Source organism: Primulina eburnea, chromosome 8, assembly GCF_022965805.1.
Source record: "Primulina eburnea isolate SZY01 chromosome 8, ASM2296580v1, whole genome shotgun sequence".
In the NCBI taxonomy this organism is placed as follows: domain Eukaryota; kingdom Viridiplantae; phylum Streptophyta; class Magnoliopsida; order Lamiales; family Gesneriaceae; genus Primulina; species Primulina eburnea.
This window is the reverse complement of record NC_133108.1, coordinates 4811521-4835687: the sequence shown is the minus strand read 5'-3', so window position 1 is coordinate 4835687 and position 24167 is coordinate 4811521. Positions and strand designations below refer to the sequence as shown.

The 24167-nt window shown below is 38.6% G+C and overlaps 2 protein-coding genes and 1 non-coding gene across 6 annotated transcripts; 1 reads left to right on the top strand and 2 right to left on the bottom strand.

Moving 5' to 3' along the window:
* Window positions 1–540: 540 nt before the first annotated feature.
* Window positions 541–4362, top strand: LOC140838599 (putative ubiquitin-conjugating enzyme E2 38). Its single transcript, XM_073205035.1, has 6 exons — window positions 541–724; window positions 1550–2131; window positions 2229–2292; window positions 3273–3412; window positions 3493–3804; window positions 3897–4362. The coding sequence occupies exons 1-6, from the start codon at window positions 659–661 to the stop codon at window positions 4143–4145; spliced, it is 1413 nt and encodes a 470-aa protein (XP_073061136.1). The 5' UTR covers window positions 541–658; the 3' UTR covers window positions 4146–4362.
* Window positions 4363–6632: 2270 nt separating this feature from the next.
* LOC140838598 (callose synthase 12-like) lies at window positions 6633–13889 on the bottom strand. 4 transcript variants are annotated; one of them, XM_073205033.1, is made up of 2 exons: window positions 8439–13889; window positions 6633–6830 (listed from the first exon to the last, which is right to left on the bottom strand). In XM_073205033.1, the coding sequence occupies exon 1, from the start codon at window positions 13752–13754 to the stop codon at window positions 8445–8447; it is 5310 nt and encodes a 1769-aa protein (XP_073061134.1). In that variant the 5' UTR covers window positions 13755–13889; the 3' UTR covers window positions 6633–6830; window positions 8439–8444. The 4 variants fall into 4 exon arrangements, with proteins under 4 accessions (XP_073061134.1, XP_073061135.1, XP_073061132.1 ...); XM_073205034.1 differs by lacking the exon at window positions 6633–6830 and adding an exon at window positions 6852–7141; XM_073205031.1 differs by lacking the exon at window positions 6633–6830 and adding an exon at window positions 6852–7164 and having other exon boundaries at window positions 8439–13888.
* Window positions 10727–10807, bottom strand: LOC140840355 (small nucleolar RNA J33). Its single transcript, XR_012119943.1, has one exon. It is a non-coding gene; the product is annotated as a small nucleolar RNA J33 (small nucleolar RNA).
* Window positions 13890–24167: the final 10278 nt, after the last annotated feature.

Below are 24167 nucleotides of genomic sequence, written 5' to 3'. Positions count from 1 at the left end.
TTTGACAATCCCGATGGCAATGAAACTCTAAAAACTCGTTTTCTAAGTAAATTTGAAGTTCTCTATCATATCTATAAAGATGATATATTTTAAATAATTTAATATATTGGAGTTAATTTACAAGAAGCTATATATTTTTTAAAGAAAAATTCAAATGCTTTTTAATTATAGATAAAAATTTATGTGAGACGGTCTCACGGATCGTATTTGTGAGACGAATTTCTTTTTTGAGTCACTCATTAAAAAATATTACTTTTTATCCTAAGAGTATTACTTTTTATTGTCAATATAGGTAGTGTTGACCCGTCTCACAGATTATGATCCGTGAAACAGTCTTACATGATACTTACTCTTAATTATAATGCAAGTTATTATTACTCATGTCGTATCGATAATTAAGATGTATGTAAAAACACCAAAATATCTTTGCATTCTATGTTACATTTGAAATATTTATTTTTTAATATGGTCAAATTTTATCCTAAGATACCCAAAAATATATAAATATGAAACTTGTATGAAAACTCCTATGTAGCTTTGACCAACCTGTCGACCAAGAAATTTCTCACTCGTAAGAGTCCGCCTCTGTAACTGTAAGGAAGTTGCATACTCAGCATTGCACAATCTTGAATTTCGTTTGCGTAATTGGGGGGATTTCATGGAGTTTGATTCCGAGATTTTGGATTCCGAAGACTCGGTTCCTGAGGAGTCTAAACACGGTGAGGTAAGAAGGGAGAGGATTTTTCTTTTTCTTTCTAATTCCTGGGATTTGTCGCTGTTCGATTTTTAGGTTACTTGTATGATTTCAGAATTTGATCAAAATTCGTTCTTTCATGTTTTTGAGTGATTGCGTGTCATGAATTTAAGAGCCAGGATTTGAGATCGGAGATTTTTATCGGAAATTTAATGGAGACCGAAGCCTGAAATTTAGTCTCCCTGGCCAGGACGGAGTCGGAAGTTTGAAGGCGATTAAGTAAAAAAATTGTCAGGAATTTGTATGTTATATTTTTAGGACGGTTTTATTTAATTTTAGTTCCTTCTATGTGGCTTAGATATACTGATACAAAATTTAATAATAAACACCTTTTTTTTTTTTTTAGAATGATTGATAGCTTTTTTGGTGCTTGATTTATGCTTGTCTCGGATGTTGAACCTAAGTAAACTGCAGGATGAATTCAAACTAGATTCCTCCAAGGCAAATGTCTCTATATCTTCAGACTACTAATATGGTTTTTGCCAGAGTTCCTTTGCTCAATTAATGTTCAATGGACTGTAATGTGTGCTAATGACATAGTTTCTCTGGTTTCTAAGCTTGCATTAATTTTATCATTGGGAGCTACTTTTAGTATTGATAGTGAATGCGCACTCATCATTCTCTGGTTATTATGTCCATATCTGCTTCCCAGCTTGTGTGACTTTATCTCACGTTGTTAGATTTGTATTTTTCTTCTTGTACACTTGATTTGGTTTCTACGCACTTGAAATGCTGCATTTTTATTCTAAAGCTTCTCTTTTGTGAGGTTTAATTTTCACTTTCCAATTTTTCCAGGTGTTTATGGAGAAGAATGTCGCTAATTCCACTAGCATAGATGCATCAGTATCTGTATCTCCCAACTCAGAGGATTTTAATGAGTCAGATATGTTAAATCAGGAGGATGAGAATGAGGGTGATCTGGATGACGAAGATGAAGCATTTGTCGATGATTGTGATCTTTCAGAATACGGTAGTGAGGAAAACTATTTTTATGAGGATAATGATGATGATGATTACTCAAGTATGCAGGCACAATTTGACAATGTGGATATACCTCCTGGAGTGGAGGCATCAGTTACTTGGTTGAATGACACCAAATTGAGTTCCAATGCTCCTGTCCCGCTAGATTTTTCTACGCGATGTGGACCTGCCAGTTCTGCTTCTGTGGCAGCATCTGTTCCAGTTCCTTCTAACGGCAAATGTGAGGCCAATGTTTCAAGCAATTCATCACTATTTACAGAATCTAGCTCTAGTGGGAAGGAGAAAGAAGTCAATGGGGTTGATCTTTTGAGAAAGTCTGAAGCTTTCAAGCAATTTGATGTCGTTGGTGATTATTCAGACCATCACTATGGCAATTTGCGCATCCAAGGGCAGGAGGTAACTTTTTTTCCAGTTTGTATTTGTGCATGTAACACTCTTTAAACTTTCTCATAATATATTTACTCTGGGTTTTGTGTGTTTCTCATCTCCTTAGCCGTCCAAAGCATGGACTAAGAAAATCCAAGAGGAGTGGAAAATTTTGGAGAAGGATTTACCGGGTAAGCCTACTACTACCTGTGGTTCCTAATATCAAAATGTTTTGAGATTGGGTACGGTTAGTCCTAATAGGACATACCATTTGCGTTCAGTTTCAAATCCTAAATTTCTCATTCATGTATTGTATGGAAATGTGCACTCGAATCATACAAAGTTGAACTTTACATTTATACATTAATTCATGAATTTGCTAGGATATTATGATCCTGAATCCTATTTTCATCTTCAATCCATTCCTCGAACTCTTAAAAAACAGTCGTACCTGGAATGTTGATGTGGACAACCTTGATTTCATTGTGTGAATGTGTTGAGGGTGGGGTACTTAAGTAGTGTGTTTCCTGATCTATGCACGAGATTTCTTTCAAACTGTTGTATCCAAATACTGTCTATGTGATATATCCCTCCAAACCAATACTACAGTTGAAATTGGAAAATATTTCTTCTTGTTTTTGTTATTTAGTGGCAAGGTTTAATCACTTAACTCTTAACAGATTTTTGAAGGATTTGGAGAGGGATTCTAAAGTTTCTAGCTTTACATTTGTTAGATTAAGAGGTTGATTTCTTTATATTTAATCTTGCATCATCTCGAGTAGTTGATTTCTTTATGTTTAAATCTTGCATCATCTCGAGTAGTTGATTTCTTTATGTTTAAATCTTGCATCTTCTCGAGTAGTTGATTTCTTTTATTCAAGAAACTATCCCCATCACGATAACTAGATTAGTTGGGCAGGTATGTATTCCTGATTTGTTTCTAAGACGAGTTAATGAAAGACCAAAAACTGTTAAAATTAATAAACACAAACTGAATATAAACTGCTACTGATGGCAAAAGGATATTATTTTAAAAGAGAGTAGTTATATGCTCAAAGTATTTCCATGCTACTTATGCTTATGTCAATTTTTCTCAACTCTATCATTGTCTAAATTCTTGCATCTCTGATGGTTTAATTCACGTCATTCTTGTTTCCTTCCCTTTTTGCAGATACAATATTTGTAAGAGTTTATGAATCAAGGATGGATCTTTTGAGGGCTGTTATTATAGGACCACAAGGCACTCCCTACCATGATGGTCTTTTTGTCTTTGATATTCTGTTCCCTCCCACATATCCTGATGTACCACCAGTACGTCTTTCAGTATATTTATTTTGGAAACATATATTTATTTTTATTTATTCGTTCCTCCGCTTTTTGTTGCTTTATAGATGGTTTACTATTATTCGGGTGGCTTGCGGCTAAATCCAAACTTGTATGATTGTGGAAAAGTGTGCCTCAGTCTTCTGAACACTTGGACTGGTAGAGACAACGAAAAGTGGCTGCCGAAATCATCCACCATGTTGCAGGTACTGGTGTCTATTCAGGCTCTTATTCTGAATGCAAAGCCTTTCTTTAACGAGCCTGGATACGATACTCGGTATGTTGGCCAAGAAGGAGAGAGAAAATCCAATTCATATAACGAGGATGTATTCATTCTATCGTTGAAGACAATGATGTACACTCTTAGAAGGCCGCCAAAGGTACAAATTATGATATTTGACTCTGTTACTTTTTTGACATATAATATTATCATCATACTTGCTTTCTGATATACTTCTTTTTGCACTTCTAGCATTTTGAAGATCTCGTGTCTGGTCATTTTCATTCCCATGCCCATGCTATTCTATCAGCATGTAGAGCATATATGGATGGTGCTTTAGTTGGTTCCTTGGTCAACGAAAGCGTCCCAGATGGTACTGCAACTCAGAATATGGGATCACCAGATTTTAAGGAAGCGGTTGGAAGAATGTTAAATGGTCTCGTTTCAAACTTCACAAGGTATGGCTCGCCGGACTGCGAGCAGTTTCGCCTCCAACAGTAAGTTTATGCCATGGGATGGTTGAATGACGGAGCCTACATTTTGAGTCGTCACAATATTTTCCAGCAGTTTGGTACATAGAGATGACTGTCTTTAGTTGTGGATAAATTAGTTTTTATTGATCTGCATAATATTATGAAAGTTTCTAATTATAGCTGAAATGCAACATTCACGCGTCTTATTATTCAATATTATTGAATTTTTGGCATTAATTTGCTCACTGCAATGTTATTTAAGATTAAAAAGATCATTTAAAATAAGGTTCCAATTTTTTTATTTTATTCAACAAATCTCTTAATATTTATTAAGAATATGTTTAATAAAGTCAAAAATGCTGTGTATTTTGTATTTTTTTAATTTCATTATTTTAAATTACAGTTTTTTTTAAAAAAAATTTATTGTTTCAAATTGTAGTTTAGCTCTTCATTAACTTATGTTATTATGATAGAAATAGAACCTAAGCTTGTTTAGTCAAATTTTCAACCTATATACCATTTCAGTTTTTCTCTTTCTCCACAATTTTACAATTAAGCATTAATATTAGTTGTGTAATTTTTCCAAAAAAATCATCAATATTGTCGAAACATTATTTTATTAATTTTTTTAATAATATCAATGAAAATATAAAATGAAGTTAAATTTCTATAAATAATTATTTCATTAATTAACTCAATGAGAAACTTAAATGATTTTATATTTTCTAATTTATTTTTTATTGATTATTTTATATTTTTAAATTTATAAATTTAATATATTTCGATTTAATCTATTTGTAAATTGTTTTTTATTAATATTTAATTATATATTAACTTGTTTCAAAAATATTAATTAATACATTGTAAGAGCATTTTGGTCATTATGTTAATACAAAATTTTATATTGCATTTTATTCTCACACATATTAAACATCATATATTTTATTATACAATATTAATTATCTACATACTTTACAATTGTCTTATCTCATACGTCAATAATATACAATATTAATTATCTACATACTTTACAATTGTCTTATCTCATACGTCAAATGGTATATTAGAATATACATATTGTCAATTATGAGACTGAGAATTGGTCGATCGAAATTATAATCCAAAATGTAAATTAATTTCCGATTTTAAAAACCTTGAAATACATAGGAAACTTAATTTTTTTTTTTTTTTGTGTGTAAGCTACTGAACATCAGCAAAATACAAATATTCACAAAATTAGGTGATGTTAACGTTAAAAAAAATATTTAATTAATTAGCATAATCATTTTTCCTTAATTATTCAAAATTTAAAAGAACAAATTTCAACTCAAATCAATTCAAATAGTAATGGAACTAAAACAATCAGTTCGAGAACCAATAGATAGAAAGAATTTGGTGAAATTTAATTACTAAAACGTGTTAATATATTAGTATCATGCAAATGCATAAACGAGTGAAATAATGAGCAATTATAACATTTTTTCTAGACTGAAATTGAATGATAAATAAACCTGTAAAAATCCACTGAGAGAGAAATTAAAAAGACCAAAAATGAATGCAAAAAGCAAATGACAACTCCATTGACAGGTCACTGAAATATTATACTACCAACCGGCAACCAACATATATACTTACAAATCTTTCATGTAGGTACACAGCAATTTTGTCGTTAATCGGACAGCAGAATTTCATTAGATGGAAGATAGACCAAGTCATTAGATACCCAATTAAGTCTGCACATATGGAACAAGTACAAACTCAATTTCACGTGTCGACTAGAAAATTACATATCTAAAGAAATTACCAAACAGCGACACATACTAAAATAAGATTCAGGTAGTATATTTAGATTTTGGTACATAACAAGCGACCCATAATTCATTAGCTAGAACCTCTGCAAGCTCACCAAAAATACAAGTATTTTAACATTCGGGTTAGGCGGTGGCCTAAGCGCTAGGTGCCAACCGACCACATCAAAAAAACTAGTCGGCCAGCCTAGGCGAAAAGGACGTCTACGCGACACTGGCGTTGAATAATCAACCTATGCATTTTAGGCGCCATGGACAATTAGGGCCTTGTGTTTTGAGCTTCTTTTAAAAAAAGTTTTTTGGGCTTTTAAGAATATTTTGCAAAAGATGCTTCGGATGCAAAATGCTGGATTGTTGACGATGGTTTGTACCAGGTTCGGGGCTCACTTAGGCAAATCGTTGATTAAGCTATGAGAACATATGAAAAGCTACAGTCCTGGAAAAGCTTTAGAGTGAGATGACTTCACGATGATATTTTTGCATCCGAAAAAAATCACAATGATGATATTGAGTTTGTGTCCGATAAAAAACAAGTTAAAAATTGGAGAAAAATAAATGGAGCATATTTATTATATTTTATTGGTTATGCAATTTTGAATACATTTTAAATTTGATGTTATTAATTTGTAGTAATAGTATATGATTTATTATGTTGATATGATATCCACTTAGCGTCACCTAGTTCCCTCTAGACGCTGGTTTGAAGTCCGACTATCGTCTAACAAATTTTAGAACCTTGCAAAATTCGCATAAAAAGTTCCTTAGAATAATTGAGTTTTGGAAATTATAGCATAGCAGGCCATAGTAATATGAGAGCACCGTCAATGGAAAGAGAGAAGCTCATGGATCACCCGTGAGACTAAAAGATCTGACCATTAAATTTCAGGATTCGAGCTTGCCTAGACCTGGAATTTGCAAGAAGAATGACAAAAACAGAACAATTTTTACACTATATTAACTCGGATAGCATGCACACAAATTCTTATCATACAAAACTTCGGCAACTGAAGGCAAATAATGAAGCTATAAACGTGTAAAGAATTGGCCAATTACGACATCAAGTGACCATGAAGAGAAAAGATAGAAAGAAAACCTCTATCAGAATCTTATTTCCCCTTCGATACTTTAAAGACAGGTTTTCAAAACAAATCCTGCTACGATCCACTACTATCAACTCTTCAAAAAAAATACAATCATCGAACCTCGAATTCTAAACCTATTTGCCACGAAACATTAAACCTGAGAACACAATAAATATCGACTATGCATCAAAAGGAGTGTTTAATGTCTGCATCATCCATAAAGACAAAGTGAAAAGCTAAAAAGAACATATAAATACATCATGATTCATGAAGTTCGTCGCCCCAAACAAAAAAATCAGCGAATATAGCAGAATCTCGTCACTCCAAATAATTTCACCCTAAACTTATCTCCAAACAATGAAAATCAGTAAATATAGCAGAATCCTGCCACTTCAGATATATGCACTCCACACCAAGACCCAACTGATACAGATCTGGGCACCAGAGAGAATATTCTATTGTTTGGGTTCCAGATGATAAGTCATGTATATCCCAGTTTTACTTTCACTTCAACTGGTCCCATAATCTGTGAGATTTTATTTCTTTCAAATTCTTACTTCACATGAAGTTTAATTTCAGGCTAGAACATAGGGATACACTATTTATTATACATGAAGACATTAACTTATTTAGGCTTGCCTAACAAGAGCTAGATGCCATGCATCGAAAAAGATTGTACAATGATGCAGCAAACTGAAAAATGCGAACGAAACTCAGTAAGCTTTGCTTTAGGTTCAGAAAATAAAAGTGAAATTCTCAAGATTAGCAAACTGAAACACACAGCCAGCAGCATCTAATAACAAGTGATTGTTGGTACAGTTCAAAGAACAGCCTCAACAATGTTAGTTTGGAACTAAAATCTAAAAGCATAATCAGGTCACAGTGGCGGGTAGTCATTGACTAACATCACCCTGCAGGGAAACTGTAGATAGCATTTATCTGTGTCCTGACAAGAGAGTTATGATAGAACCATCTCATAAAAGCCACTCTGTCTTGATGTAAATTGGTGCACTCAAACTGCATGCTCTCATAAATTCTGAAGCCACGATCACATGATCCTAATTTCGAATAGAAGTTTCTCAAGTAACTTATTCACTGACATTCCTTTATTCACGTGACAAGGGACATTCATTGATCCATTGACATGTGAAATAACTGTCATATTACTATAAGAGTTTGTCCATATTAACCAAAAATGCAAAAGGTACAAGTATGGGTATTGGAGTTGCAAAATTAGAATACAACCATGGTACGAATCTAAACGAGCGTTTAGATACTCAACACTAGCACCACCAACTAGAAAAGAGCATGGCTGAACTTGTTAAGAGTTAAAAATCAAGTGTGAATATATAGAAATCTAAATTTCGAAAAAATCACATACTGTGAGCTGGGATATTTTAAAAATATGGTAAATATTAAAGAATAAAGTACCTTAAATCACAAATCAGCCTTTGGTTTTTTTCCTGCCACAATTTGAGATATGTGAAGGCCTCTACTAAATGCTTGATTGAAAAGAATCTTAGTCTGCATATTTTGGAATCCAGGCAACCATGATAAAAGGGCCACGGGAGCCATCACAATGACTCCAAACATTATGTCATACAAGCGAGCTAAAGAAACAACAACTTGCCAGAGCATTGTTTTCTCGAAAAACGGTCTTAGAACCTGTGCGATCGATATAAAACCCCACCCGGTGGGGACAAAAGCCAGTAAACTTGTGAAGAGATCAATAAATTTGAAATGAGTAAACTCCAGCAAGGCAATTATCACAACTATCACGAGAATAATAATAAGGAACTGCACCAAACGATAGTAGACATGTTCCTTTGCAGCATATTTGTCACGAGCATATGTTACTACCATGTAAAGTAAAAGAGCCACAACCACGTAGATCCATGAAAGTAAGTAAACAGCAATGCTCTTGCTTCCAGCAGCAATGCCCAACTGATATACAATCCCAAACTGAAAGAAGAAGAAACGGAGGTCCAAAATAATTTCCAGTACCTTTCCCCAAAGACCAGTTGTCCTCAAATGATCTTGTTCTTCATCCCACCACTTTTCCCAGCTCTGCTCATACTTCGTGAATACGCCACCCCTGTACCATATCCAGTTCATAAACTCATCGAAATCGTACACAGTTTTTAACCAATCAAAACCTGAAGGGTTAAAAATGAAAGGGCCCAAAATCCAGGACACAACTAAAAACCAACTGGAAATTGTCAATGCTATGTACACAAAAGTGCCTGTAGCTACCGGACTGTAGGAAGCATACACAGTAAGTATCAAACCAAGTTCAATAGCCTTCACAAAATGACTTCGGGCATACAATCTATAATTCTCAGCAAAACTCTTATGCTGCACCACAAAACCTCGCCCTGTCGCACGGTATTTTGCACCACCATGAAGAACGGTCCTTCCAAAGTAATGACCACGGGTTCCCATGGAGAATGTATAGAATATTGAAGAAAGCTGGAGCTGCATGGTAATAAAGTCCCAGAGTGCATTCAGAAAGCCAAATTCAAGTGAACTTTGCACGACCATTGGCAAGGCAGTAAAGAGACCAAGTTGGATTATGAATTGTTGATTCAATATTGTACCAAGTGCTTTATTATCATCGGTATCATTTGCTAATGCAGAACCTTCTACTCCACTCAACGCAAGATAAAGCCGGCCCCACAAAAAGGCATACACAGTAAGAAGAATCATCATGGTATTGAAGAAAAAGCCAACAGTTGTATAAAAGAACGAGAGCATTCTAAAGAAGTCCAGCCGATGACCCAACCTGTACACGTCTCGGCTCAGAATTTGCTCACCATTTCCACTGGCAACCTTAGCTTCAAACATTGAAATTTGATTAAGCCCAACATCCCTTCCCTTTCCTACTTGGATATATTCATGGTGAGTAACATTTCCGCCTCGCAATGTGCAATTGAATCCAGCAAAAATATCCTCGCTGATATTAATCACTCTGGAAGCTTTGCTTATCCCTCCTCGAGTCAAAAACCAAAACCTGTCAAACACATCAGGATGCCCATAATGCATCCGAACTTTCAAGGGATTAGCTAAAACCCGCTGCCCCAAGGTGACAAAACTCATTTCCTGAGCAGACATGAACCAAGCAAGTGATGATACAGAGCCTGTAAAAATATGTTCTCGGACTCCCAAGATGGTAGGTTTCCGGATACCATAGTAGCGAGTAAATTCCTCCAAAAGGTTCCGGATCTTTAAAGCCTCTTCAAAATAGTTGTCCTGGTTCATGTCAATGGTCTGAACTGCATCTCCCCTTGTGAAGATAATGGCATGATTCTGATTCTCAGGTTTACCCTCTCCAAGCTTCACTGGACCAGGTAACTTGACACGATATATCTCAACTTCTCGCTGCAACTTCCTGTCAAATTTCACCAGGACAGAGTAATAATCTTTCTCATCCCTCCCTGACAACACCTCATCAACATAGGCAACACGAAGTGCTTCGTTATTTTGCATCAGATATAGTATCTCCTCAGCATGGGGATCCTTTTTGGCCTTTTGAGAACCATAAATCTGACACGCAACCACATAAGTATATTTCATCAAAGCAGTCCCACGCTCATGGCCTTTGAACAACAAGCTGACTGAACTATTAGCTCGGCTCAAACTTCTCGAGGAGGGTGACCTTTCTGAGCTTAAACCGTCCACATTGTTACTATGCCTCATAGAACGAAGTTGTTGAGATCCTTCTCTCATGTCCATCTCAGAAGCAGAATCCAGAAAAGCCAGCATTTCAAGGGCTCTATAATAATACATCATTCCCCTCACAGTGCGAGTAAGTGTCTGGCCTCTATACGATGCCCAAAGTCGAAGATCTCTCAACCTATTTGTCCACAATTCTTTTTCACTTACCATCCCTTCTCGCCGCATCCTCTCCAAAAAATTTCTCCAATCATCGGCATAGATGGTCTTCAAGTAGAAAAGGGTGGATATCCCGTCTTCATTCTCAGTACGAAGTTGTTCCTTGCTGTATAGTACCTCCTCACTGTAATATGGAGTCAAAACACTGAAGGCCATCATTTTCTCAACTTGTGGAGCATGGGGCATGTTCATGAACAAGGAATTGCTGAAGAAGGCAATTCGGCGTCTTGCCTCAAGATTTTCAGGTACTTTCTGCATTGAATCCCGAGATGTAAAAATGGTGTGCAACCGCCGAACTCTACGATAGAATTTCTCATTGCTTGCACTCGGTAACTCAATAGCATTTTGAAAAAGCAATCTATCATTAGACATTGTACCTTGAGGAGCTAGACCATCTTCCTTTAGCTGGTCATTGCTTCTCTTCTCTTTCAGGAAATCTCTAATTGCAGTCTCATAAAGTGCCTGAAGAGCATTCACCACCTTATCTGCATCTTTATTAGGCTTGAGTACAAGATCTAGAAGATGGACAACTTTTTCATGGATTCTGTGGAGTGCTGTCATGTTGTAGTTTTTCGTGAATTTCTCCAGCCGAATCCACTCATCGATTTCTTGAAAAAAGATTCTGATTATTGAACGCTCCTCAGAATCATATTTAACAATGGCGAGCAAAAAGTGCCTCAAACTGTCATAAGATTCGATAACTGCACATCGCCGATACTCGGTTTTGCATATCTTATACCAAAGCCACCGATCAGGCGCATCTACCAACTCTTTAGCCTGGCTGAGAGCAAGCAACAGCTCATTACACAGAAGTAAGCATGGCCACTGAATCACTCGAATTTCCCAGTTACATTTAGGATCCTTATCATCATTTTGAGGTAGCTCTAATAGCTCCACTTCATGGTCAGAGACAATGTCTTCCTCCCTGAATACATTAATGATTTCATTCCATATCAAGGCAAATTTGTAAGCCTCCACCTGGTTGGATTCTAGCTTTTTGAACGGCCGGCCTAGCCCGTATCTCAGTTTCAACCGGTGGATGGCATCTTTAATTTTGCTGCTAAATGTTCCCCTGGTATTCAAAAGCTGCTCTTCAGGCATCAGATTAAATTGAATAGCACTAGCGAAGAACTGAAACCTCAACCTCAGTTGCTGCATGTTACGAATCTCACCCAAGTGATCAAACAATCCAACCGCTGCGCCAACAAATGATGAGTAAATTGAATACCATATTTGTATATCCATGAGGTATATTAAAATAACTGGGAGCCACAACAGCCCCACAGCAAATCGGTTACTGTTACTAAAGAACTCATGCCACTCATAACTAATATCTTTGAGATGTAACAATGTCTTTGTGGGAGCAATCAAAGGCTTAATCTGCATGAAGTAACTGAAGGCAAATTTTGTTGCTAGCACTACAATCCAGAAAAGGGTATATTTTATATTGTCCACGAGACCTTCCCTAAGGCCCCGACCCACGAAAATCTTGCTCTGGAACCACCAGGACAACAGATAAAATATCTTCCAATTTGTATTCTCCAAAAAATTCCTAATCCACGGAAGAACAAATAAGGCCAAGGCTAACAGCTCTGGGGCAATAAAAGCCACAACCACCTCAAGAAAATTTACAATTCTGCTTTTTTCATATTCCCCATTAGCATTTCTCGTACTCAATATCCTTCCGTAGAACACGCCAAACACCACAATCCATGCAGCTGCAACCAAACTTTTCAAAACCATCCGAACTCCCAAAGATTTAGTCTCCCTCGTCACCAGACTATATTGCATTCCAGCATCCAGCACCGACTGCAAGAACCTCAATGCACTCCACGTGAAAAATACAGTCAAGCATCTGACCTGAACAGATGACTCCTTCAGTGCCTGCCATGGGAACTTGTGATCCCATGCCACAATAATAGATGCTTGAAGAAAGAGAATCAACATGATCCATAACTTATCGAAACTTCTAAACAGATTCCAAAACGACCTCTGCTCAACAAACCCCGTCTTCCCCACTTTCTTCCCCTTATGCCCCCTAACAACAAAATTACTCCCCAAGTCAATGGGCCACTTAAGCTTCTCAAAACACCGCTTACTCCAGAAATACTCATTTATATCATCATAATTCCTCCAAGCAGAGTGCGGAGCTGTACCATTCCTACTATTATCCACCTCAGCTTTGATCGTATCATAAATTGGCTTCACAATTTTATTCAAATAGGCATTCTCTCCAGAAACAGACGGCAAAAAAGGTCTCCCAGTGTTCTCGTCAATGTAATCCTCCAAGATTTTGTTCAATTCCATAGCCATGTTATGAAATATATAACAAATGCATTCCGGGATAAAACGTAAATTGGCAGACTCCCCCCAAATAAGCAAATAAAGAGAAACGTATAAAAGTTCCCGACGGTGACCCGCAGAGGCGTTGCGAGAGGAATCAGAGAGCCAGATGTTGGACTTGAGGTTGAGGTAAGAGCACCAGCTAGTGTAATTTTTCAAGAGCCTGCGACGGAAGCGGCGGAGGACGGCAGGGTCAAGAGTATCAATGTTGTCCGGAGGCGGAGAGAGGCGCATCTGTGCATTAGACAGGTGGAGTACGAGATGCTCCCTCTGGTTGTCGACATTAGAAGCTTGGAAACCGAAGAAGAGCGCGAGCCAGTCAAGGAGGTCGTAGTGGGGCTTCCATGTTGAGAAAGGCGGCCTTCTCAAGTCACCAACGGCCCGAAGTGCAGCCGCAGCGGCCCGAACCTCGGGGAAACGGAGCGAAGGGTGGTCATCGAGGAGATTGTGAATCGGGATGATGTTGTATACATCGTCGCTTCCGGCAGAGTGTGGCTGAGGCCGCTGATTCATCGTCGCATTCGGATAGATCTGAGAATTCTGAGGGTTTTTATTCGAAGTTTTTGGGTTTATATCTGTTCTCGTCCGTGCAGAATGTTGGGATTAATCTATGAAATGTTTTCAAATGACAATGGCGGATGGTACATCAACATACTCACGTCACGATGGTAACATGTGCTGTACTTGTTGTACATCAACAGAGTATTTGCTTTTAAATGGTCAACAAATAAATTTAGTCATTTGCTGATTATTTTTTAAAAAAAAAAAAGAAATTTACTGAATTTCATACAACCAATATTTTCATAAAATATTTATTAGTTGTGTTATTATTTAGTAATTTTTTTCGATCTATTCAATTTAAACAGCTAGATAATTTGAATGTTTTTGAATTGTGAGACCGTTTCACATATCATAACCTATGAGACGGGTCAACCTTATCCATATTTACAATAAAAAGTAATATTTTTTCATGGGTGACCCAAATAAAAGATCCGTCTCATAAATACGACCCGTGCGACCATCTCACACAAATTTTTGCCATCTTATACGAGGGTGTTGCTCTCCCTATTTCAATATCATTTTTATAAAATTTGAGATATATATTGATTATTCAAGAGTTAACATTTGATCACATCAAAGTGTAGCACATAATAATTTGGACTATTGTTTTACTCTTAAATTTGAAATATTTGTGTTGGACATGATAGCAACATTAATACAAAAATAATCATTTATGCATTGTGTTGGTAAATTATATATTAATTATATTTTTAAAACGGAGCCGTTACATTTCGGTTTTATGAATTAGAGTGTTTCCAAACGAGATTTATTTCGAATGGTTTTTAGAGCTGAGATTTTGTTATTTATTATTTTTTTATCATTGATAAAATGGTACAAATTGTACGGATCTTCAGCAAGGTTCCTCCACTTCGTCGATATTTATAGCATTAGTAATGTGATGTATCGGACATTACGTCAATTTGCGCCTTTCTACTGGGAAATTTGGGTTCAGTCCCAACCGTCATTTTTTTTTGTGTTAAGTTCTAGGTATTTTTTTAGTATCACATTTCCACATGAAGTGTACCACATTTCCACATGAAGTGTACCACATTTTGTATGACATAGTACCACAATTTTGTGGATATGGAGTGAAGCCAAATAAATTTTTTGATTAGGGATTTTTCAATAACTTCCTCCCTTTCTACACATTTTTTAGTTATATTTATAAAAAAAAAAACGTAAGTTGTCTGTCTACCATATCTATTTCTGTATATAATTTTTTTTTGAAATCCTATTTCTATATATAATTAATAAATGCACATGCATATGTAATTGATATGAACACATAGTGAACACGATTAATAAGCACTAGGCAGCATATCAAAATTATGTTATATATTTGATAAGAAATATATAAATTGTGCGGACTGGATTTTCCTGTTCTTATTGGAATTCTGAATTTCTTTAGTAATTATTCCCTTGCTTGTTTGGTAAAATTGAAAACCAATTAAATATTAAAAAAATATTAAGTTAATTATATGGGAATGGGGTAGCACACAAATTGGGTATTTTTTTAGCAAAAAAATTTTGAAAATGATATAATTATACAAAAACAAAAATAAAATATTAATTTTTTTCCAAGAAATTTGAAACCACCTTTACACATATAAACATTTATTAATATAATAAAACTTGTGTAAGACGGTCTCACGGGTCGTATTTGTGAGACATATCTCTTCTTTAGGTCATCCATCAAAAAATATTACTTTTTATGTTAAGAGTATTACTTTTATTGTAAATATCAGTAGGGTTAACTTATCTCACAGATAAAGATTCGTGAGATCATTTCACAATAGACCTCCACTGATTAATATATATACGAGGTGTACTCTGAAGCTATCGGATATTATATGTGGGGTCCACGGTTAATTCTACTTTGGATTTGGAAGTGTGAGCCATGGAGGAATAACGCGTGGACTGTTGTTAAAAAGGAAACTGCCGAACTTACGCGTTTGGATGGATGCATGATTATTGATTCCTTCCCATTGTTTAATTGCACGATTGGGATTTAATTTTACTCAGCTTATCGACAACTTGTAACTTAAGCTAAGCGTTGCGACGATAATGATGATAATAATAATGATAATAATAATAAGATTTTTTGATATTGTCCTTTGCATGTTGGGCGGCGAGCAATTTAATTTCTTTTAATATCAAAATGATGTTTGCCACCATTTTTTGAGCCATTTTTTGAGGATAGATCCATTGTGATATGATATGGACTAGTTGTTATTACAATAGAGAAGAGTCTTCTTTCTCGGCGAGGAAACTAATGTTGCACAATATATCGAATGTTACAGTACAAAAAAGTTTTTATCAATAAAACAAGGAGCAATATAGTAAAGAGAAAACAGTAGAGAAACGCTATATATGAAGTAAATCAAACCGAGGCCTGTACGAAATACAGTGTCCTTAAAACAGATTTGACCCCTCCTGTATGTGTTTCGAGGATCGTCTTGGACGTCTGTTTCCCAGGATACAACGAAACATCCAGCAATGACTTAGCACGAGACATTACTACAGCGAACTGAAAACGTACATTTATCGGAAGCCAAACGAAAAGCTAAAAATATGAAATGCAAGAGAATACTTGAAAGAGAAAAGATTTTCATGTACATGAAATGAGTAAATGAATACACTATTTATAAACACCAAAATGCACACCAAGAGTCATGCAAGATTAATTAACTCAATTAATCTTCCCATTAACTCAAGAATATGAAAAGTCAAAACTCTTTAACTAACTACGAATATAGAGAGCCAAAAGACACTCCCACATTCACGAGACATGATTTTTATCCAAACTTCAAATTTCCAACAAGTGGTTGCGTGCAATCTTTTTTACTTCGCTATTGCTTATGTGAGCGATCAAGGAATAGCAGAGTCAACGATTTCCTCAGATTTTCAGGCTCACACACACACACAAAGATTTGTATTTTGTCATCTTTAATTAAAAAAAAAAACCAAACAATTTCCATGTTTACGGCAATTCTGAAAAACATGAGTGTCTACCATGGGACGGAGCCACCCCAAAGGCTCGGGTGGGCTCCAGCCCAAGTTATTTTTTTAGGCCAACCTAATAATATGGATTGAGTTTTTATATATTAAATCTCAGTCTTATATTTTCAACTTAGTAAATTTTTCAGCTCATTTTTTAGCCCATCTCTTTGAGCATATTTCATAGTGTCTCACAGGGCTTCTCTCTACACAAAAAGCTTCATCTCCAACAAATGGATACTGAGAGGAGTGAAATTCATATGGGAGATCCTGGTTATTTATCGATTCATTCAGCCAAAGATCAAAATATTTCCTGGCTACGTCCCTGTGTCTACCACAACATGTCGGTTTAATAGGTGTGATAAAAATTAGAGTCAAGTTACTTCAATTGGCGTGTCTTTCTGGGATTAAAAAAAATTAAAAAAATAAATCAGGATTGTTAGTATTTAACGAGTGTTAATATTTACTTTAAATTTTTGGGTAAATTTTGGTGTACATATTTTTTGGGTATTTATTAACATAGATTAAATTAGTATTTAATTCAGAAGGAGTAAAAAAATTCGCACTTCTAATTTTTTGGGTAAAATTTTGGTGCTAACTTTTTTATGGGTATGGTGTTGGCCCTAAACTAATAATAGCATCATCAACTTATACTTATAGGGTGTGTTTGGTTGAGTAGATTAAATAAGGATAGATTAATAGTCCAATTGTAGTGACCCATTCCAGAATCACCTACTAATCAGAACTTAAGAATGCAAAATTTAACATTTAAACTGAATCAGGTAAACAGCGAAAAAACAGTAATACAACCCAATCGAATCTGTAGGTACAAAAATACTTAAACAACCAGATCGAACTAAATACCAAGAACAAATACCAACAACTACAGGTCAACCTCTGCCAGCTCCCTGTCCACTCCCTCCTGGACCGTCCAACCTGAGACCTGCCCCATCGAATAGGGTGTCCAAAACAGAGATAAACCGAGGACGTGAGCATAAAACGCTCAGCACCGAAAGCATGAGTATACAAGACTATGACATGCATGTATGCAAAATGTACTGGATACCAGGATCTGGGTATATCGAAATACTGCTCAGGTAAATGACGTCAAGGTATGTAGCACTCTGCGCCGTCGCACCAGGAGGTGGCTCCCATACCAAAATAAACCTGTGGATATACCGGTGACCTGACCACCGTCGACCAACGGGGTCCAACCATCCACAACAAACGAGGGCTGAGCACCCTCTCAACAGGCTATCTCAAAAATAGTCAGGCTCAATATGATTATGCAAATGCCGCATAATAAACCATGCATCATATGACAGATAATAATGCAACATATAAACATGCAACACATAGTAAAGCATACTCAATCCTGCTATCTCGGATAGTACTTTCGTACCTCAAACCAGTAGATCCTAGCAATCAGTCCTAGAATCAAGTCTGCGTCCGTAGTCAGCTCACTGATGCCGCTAGCTCCCAACTAGAGCACAGCTCCGCTACAAGACTAGTAGCTCCCCGCTAGTGCCTAAACCTCGGGAAAAGACTAGAAACCCATCAGAAACGACTAAAACGCTCTGGAACACTCGGAATTGGCGAGTAAAAAGTGAAACCTCGCGCTTCTATTTATAGACAACGATCGGAAGATCCGATCCACTTCGGAAGATCCGATCCGGCACACTTCGGACGATCCGAACTCTGATCGGACGATCCGAACCTTGCATGTCTTCCACGTGTCCAGACACCTGTCTTCGGACGATCCGAACCCTGATCGGACGATCCGAACTCTGCATGTCTTCCACGTGTCCAGCCACCTGTCTTCGGACGATTCGAACCCTCTTCGGACGATCCGAACCCGCTTCGGACGATCCGAACTCTGTTCGGTCCTTCCGATCCCACCGAAATATAATTAATCCAATAATTAACTCAAATTAGGCATCGGGATACTACATTCTCCCCCCCTAAAAAGGATTTCGTCCGCGAAATCGAGTCTGAAGAATGACAATTCTGAACAACAATACATTCAATCTTAAGAATGAATTACAACTGAAAGTACAACTGAAATTACAATCATTACTGAAAATACTACAACTAGAACAACTCTAGATGCTCTGACCGCATGCGACTCTCTAGTTCCCAAGTAGCTTCTTCAGTACCTCGGCGCTGCCAATGCACTAAGACAAGAGGAATAGTCTTATTCCGCAGTACCTTATCCTTCCGGTCTAAGATCGAAACCGGTCTTTCCACAAAAGACAAATCCGGATTCAGCTGAACTTCTGTCGGATGCAAAACATGAGACTCATCCGCTACGTATCGTCTCAACAAGGACACATGAAACACATTGTGAACACTAGACAGATACGGTGGCAAAGCTAATCTGTAGGCCAAATCTCCCACACATTCTAAGATCTCAAAAGGACCAATGAATCTCGGAGATAGCTTACCCTTGAGTCCAAATCTCAGAATCCTCCGAAAAGGTGATACCTTGAGAAACACTTTCTCGCCTGCATCAAAATGAAGAGGTCTGCGCTTGGTGTTCGCATAACTCGCTTGTCGATCCTGAGCAGTCTTAATCCGCTGTTTGATCACAAGAACTTTGTCCATGGCCTGCTGAATCAATTCTGGACCCTCGACCTGTCGTTCTCCGACTTCTTCCCAGAACAGAGGAGTACGACAACGTCGACCATACAATGCTTCAAACGGAGACATACCAATACTCCTATGAAAACTGTTGTTGTATGCAAACTCTATCAGCGGCAGATGATCCTGCCAAGCTGGCCCGAAATCCATCACACAAGATCTCAACATATCCTCAAGAGTACGAATAGTCCTCTCTGACTGACCGTCAGTCTCTGGGTGATATGCAGTACTCAAACTCAAGGTAGTGCCCAAAGCTTGCTGAAAGCTGCCCCAAAATCTAGATGTAAATCGAGGATCTCTGTCACTAACGATACTCACGGGCACACCATGAAACCGTACAATCTCCTGAATGTACAACCGTGCCATCCGATCGAAAGTGAAATCTCTGTTATACGGAAGAAAATGGGCAGACTTAGTAAGTCGATCCACTACCACCCAGATAGCATCTCTATTCCCCACAGACATAGGCAAGTGAGTCACGAAGTCCATCGTGATATGCTCCCACTTCCACTCCGGAATAGGAAGATTCTGCAACAAACCTCCAGGTCGTCGACACTCAGCCTTCACCTGCTGACAGACAAGGCACTTGGAGACATACTGATAAACATTACGTTTCATACCTTTCCACCAAAATCGAGTCCTCAAATCCTTATACATCTTGTTGCTCCTGGATGAACACTCAACTTGCTACGATGAGCCTGGGACAAAATCTCTTCCCTCAAAGTGTCATCTTCCGGTACAACAACACGACCAGATAAGCACAAAAGACCCTCGGACTGATAGTGGAATCCAGAAGTATTATCTTTATCAGCCAACCGAGCTAATTTCTGAACCTTAGAATCAGACATCTGAGCATCTCTAATGCGAGAATACAAAACTGGCTCGGACAAAATAGTAGCTATACGGATACTCTCTGTTCCCTTCCGATGCTTACAATTGAATCCCATCGAACAGAAATCCTGAATAATTCCAGATACAGCACAAGTCTGAAGAGCAGATAACCTCACCTTGCGACTAAGAGCATCGGCCGTGAGATTCGCAGATCCTGGATGATACTTGATCTCACAATCGTAATCCTTGAGTAGATCCATCCAACGACGCTGACGCATGTTCAACTCAGCCTGAGTGAACAGATACTTCAAACTCTTATGATCGGTGAAAATCTCAAATCGCTCACCATACAGATAATGGCGCCAGATTTTCAAAGCAAAAACGATCGCTGCTAATTCCAGATCATGAACAGGATAGTTTTCCTCATGAGGCTTTAACTGTCTCGACGCATAAGCAATCACATGCTCATTCTGCATCAGAACACACCCTAGTCCCTGTAAAGAGGCATCGGTGTAAACACTGAAACCACCAGATCCAGACGGTAAAGCCAAAACAGGCGCAGATGTCAAACGTCTACGAAGTTCCAAGAAACTTTCTTCGCACTCTGATGTCCATTCAAATGAAACATCTTTCCGAGTGAGCTGAGTGAGTGGCCTAGCAATCTGAGAGAAGTTGACAATGAAACGGCGATAATACCCAGCCAATCCCAGAAAACTGCGGATCTCGGCTACTGTCGTCGGACGCGACCAGTTCAATACCGTTTCCACCTTACTTGGGTCAACTGAAACTCCCTCGCTAGAAATGACATGACCAAGGAATACAACCCTGTCAATCCAAAACTCACATTTACTCAACTTCGCATAAAGCTGATTCTCGCGAAGTGTCTGTAAAATAATCCTTAAGTGTTGTACGTGTTCTTGCTGATCATGCGAATAGATTAAGATATCATCTATAAACACTACAACAAACTTATCCAAGAATTCCCGAAAAACCCGATTCATCAGATCCATAAAAACTGCTGGTGCATTCGTCACCCCAAAAGGCATAACCAGAAACTCATAATGCCCATACCGGGTCCTGAATGCAGTCTTCGATATATCTCCCTGATGAACCCGAAGCTGATGATAACCAGACCTTAAATCACTCTTGGAATACATAGAGGTACCTTGCAGTTGATCAAATAAATCATCAATCCGTGACAACGGATACTTATTTTTTATCGTCCCACGATTCAACTGCCGATAATCTATGCAGAGCCGCATAGAACCATCCTTCTTTTTGACAAAAAGAACTGGTGCTCCCCACGGGGACACACTGGGTCGAATATACCCCTTGTCAAGAAGATCCTGCAACTGCTGTTTCAATTCTTGCATCTCCGATGGAGCTAAACGATAAGGAGCTCTAGAGATTGGTGCCGTGCCTGGCACTAAATCAATGCCGAAATCCACTCCCGAACGGGAGGAAAACCAGGAATCTCCTCGGGAAAAACATCCGGAAAATCGCAAACCACTGGAATGTCACTGATACCGACACTATCTGCGGACGAATCAATAGCATAGATAAGGTAGCCTTCCCCGCCCGACTCTAAAGCACGACAGGCTTTCAGAGCAGAAACCACAGGCATCGGGGGTCGCGCTCCCTCTCCATAGAAAAACCAACTGTTGCCCTCAACTGGACGAAACTGCACAAACTTCTGATAACAGTCCACAGTAGCTCTAAACACAGTCAGCACATCTATTCCCAGAATGCAATCAAAATCCTCCATCACAAGAATCATCAAATTAGCAGTTAAAGCATTACCCTCAAACTCTAGAGGACAACCCAAAACTAGACGTTTAGCTAGCACCGAATGACCCATCGGCGTGGAAACAGATACCACAACGTCCAAAGAAGTGAAAGGTAACTTATGACGCTTAGCAAATCTCGCAGATATGAATGAATGAGATGCACCAGTGTCAATGAGAACGTAAGCAGGTAATCCACATAATAAAAACACACCTGCGATAACTCTCTCGTTCTCCTCAGCCGCCTGATCCTGGTTAAGAGCAAAGACCTGCCCTTGAGTACGTGGTCGGAGGTTAGAACCCTGAGTAGACTGTCCCTGCTGTGGCCTCTGATGAACTGAAGCCTGAGAACCAGATCCTGATCCTCCGCCCGTCTGTGGACAATCTCTCTTCATGTGGCCCATCTCACCGCACTTGTAACAAGCACCCGCAACCTTGCGACAACGCTCCGTCGGATGATCCTTCCCGCAATGCTGACACGGGCCCTTCTTCTTCCCAAAATGGTGAATTCCTCCAGATCCAGAGGAAGAAGAAGTAGATCCTGCCTTCTTAAATGCTTGGGCGCGGGGACCCAAAGAACTAGTAGGACGAGCAGACTGCATGGCTCGACCTCTCAGCAAACTGCCCTCAGCTTGACGACAACGATTCACAAGACCCTCATACGATGTCGGATCATCGCAGACAACAACCCGATCATAAATCTCCTGATTGAGGCCCTGAAGAAAATGGTTATACTTGGCCATAGCATTGTCACTGACATGCGGAACATACGGAAGCAACTCAAAGAACTTCTGCTGATACTCATCAACAGACAAACTTCCCTGCTTCAGATTGATCAACTCAATCGCCTTGGTCTGCAGAAGAGCTGGCGGAAAGTAAAGCAGCATGAAAGCGGCTCGGAAATCGGCCCAAAGAACTCGACCCTGTCGCTGAACTATCGGTGCAGAGGTAGACCTCCACCACTTGCGCGCACCACCCTCCAGCAAGAAATCAAGGGTATCAATCTGCTGCTCCGCCGAGCACTGAAAAGTCTTGAAGCAGCTCTCCATCCTCTTGAGCCAGTTCTCCGCAACATCCGGGGTCTCACCGCCTGAAAGAGGTTTCGGCCCCATCTGCAAGAATCGATGCATACTAAAACTCCGAGGCTCATCACGACGGTGTTGACGACGTTCTCGATGCTCTCGACGACGCTCCCGATCGTCGCGGTCTCCCCAGCGTCCAACGCTGCCATGACTACTAGCATCGTCGTCAAAACCAGACATCTCTTAGCTACAAAAGTTACCAGAGATTAAACCCAAAAGAACAGTTCTAAATCCCAAAATCTTAATGCATGCTCTGATACCATAAATGTAGTGACCCATTCCAGAATCACCTACTAATCAGAACTTAAGCATGCAAAATTTAACATTTAAACTGAATCAGGTAAACAGCGGAAAAACAGTAATACAACCCAATCGAATCTGTAGGTACAAAAATACTTAAACAACCAGATCGTACTAAATACCAAGAACAAATACCAACAACTACAGGTCAACCTCTGCCAGCTCCCTGTCCACTCCCTCCTGGACCGTCCAACCTGAGACCTGCCCCATCGAATAGGGTGTCCAAAACAGAGATAAACCGAGGACGTGAGCATAAAACGCTCAGCACCGAAAGCATGAGTATACAAGACTATGACATGCATGTATGCAAAATGTACTGGATACCAGGATCTGGGTATATCGAAATACTGCTCAGGTAAATGACGTCAAGGTATGTAGCACTCTGCGCCGTCGCACCAGGAGGTGGCTCCCATACCAAAATAAACCTGTGGATATACCGGTGACCTGACCACCGTCGGCCAACGGGGTCCAACCATCCACAACAAACGAGGGCTGAGCACCCTCTCAACAGGCTATCTCAAAAATAGTCAGGCTCAATATGATTATGCAAATGCCGCATAATAAACCATGCATCATATGACAGATAATAATGCAACATATAAACATGCAACACATAGTAAAGCATACTCAATCCTGCTATCTCGGATAGTACTTTCGTACCTCAAACCAGTAGATCCTAGCAATCAGTCCTAGAATCAAGTCTGCGTCCGTAGTCAGCCCACTGATGCCGC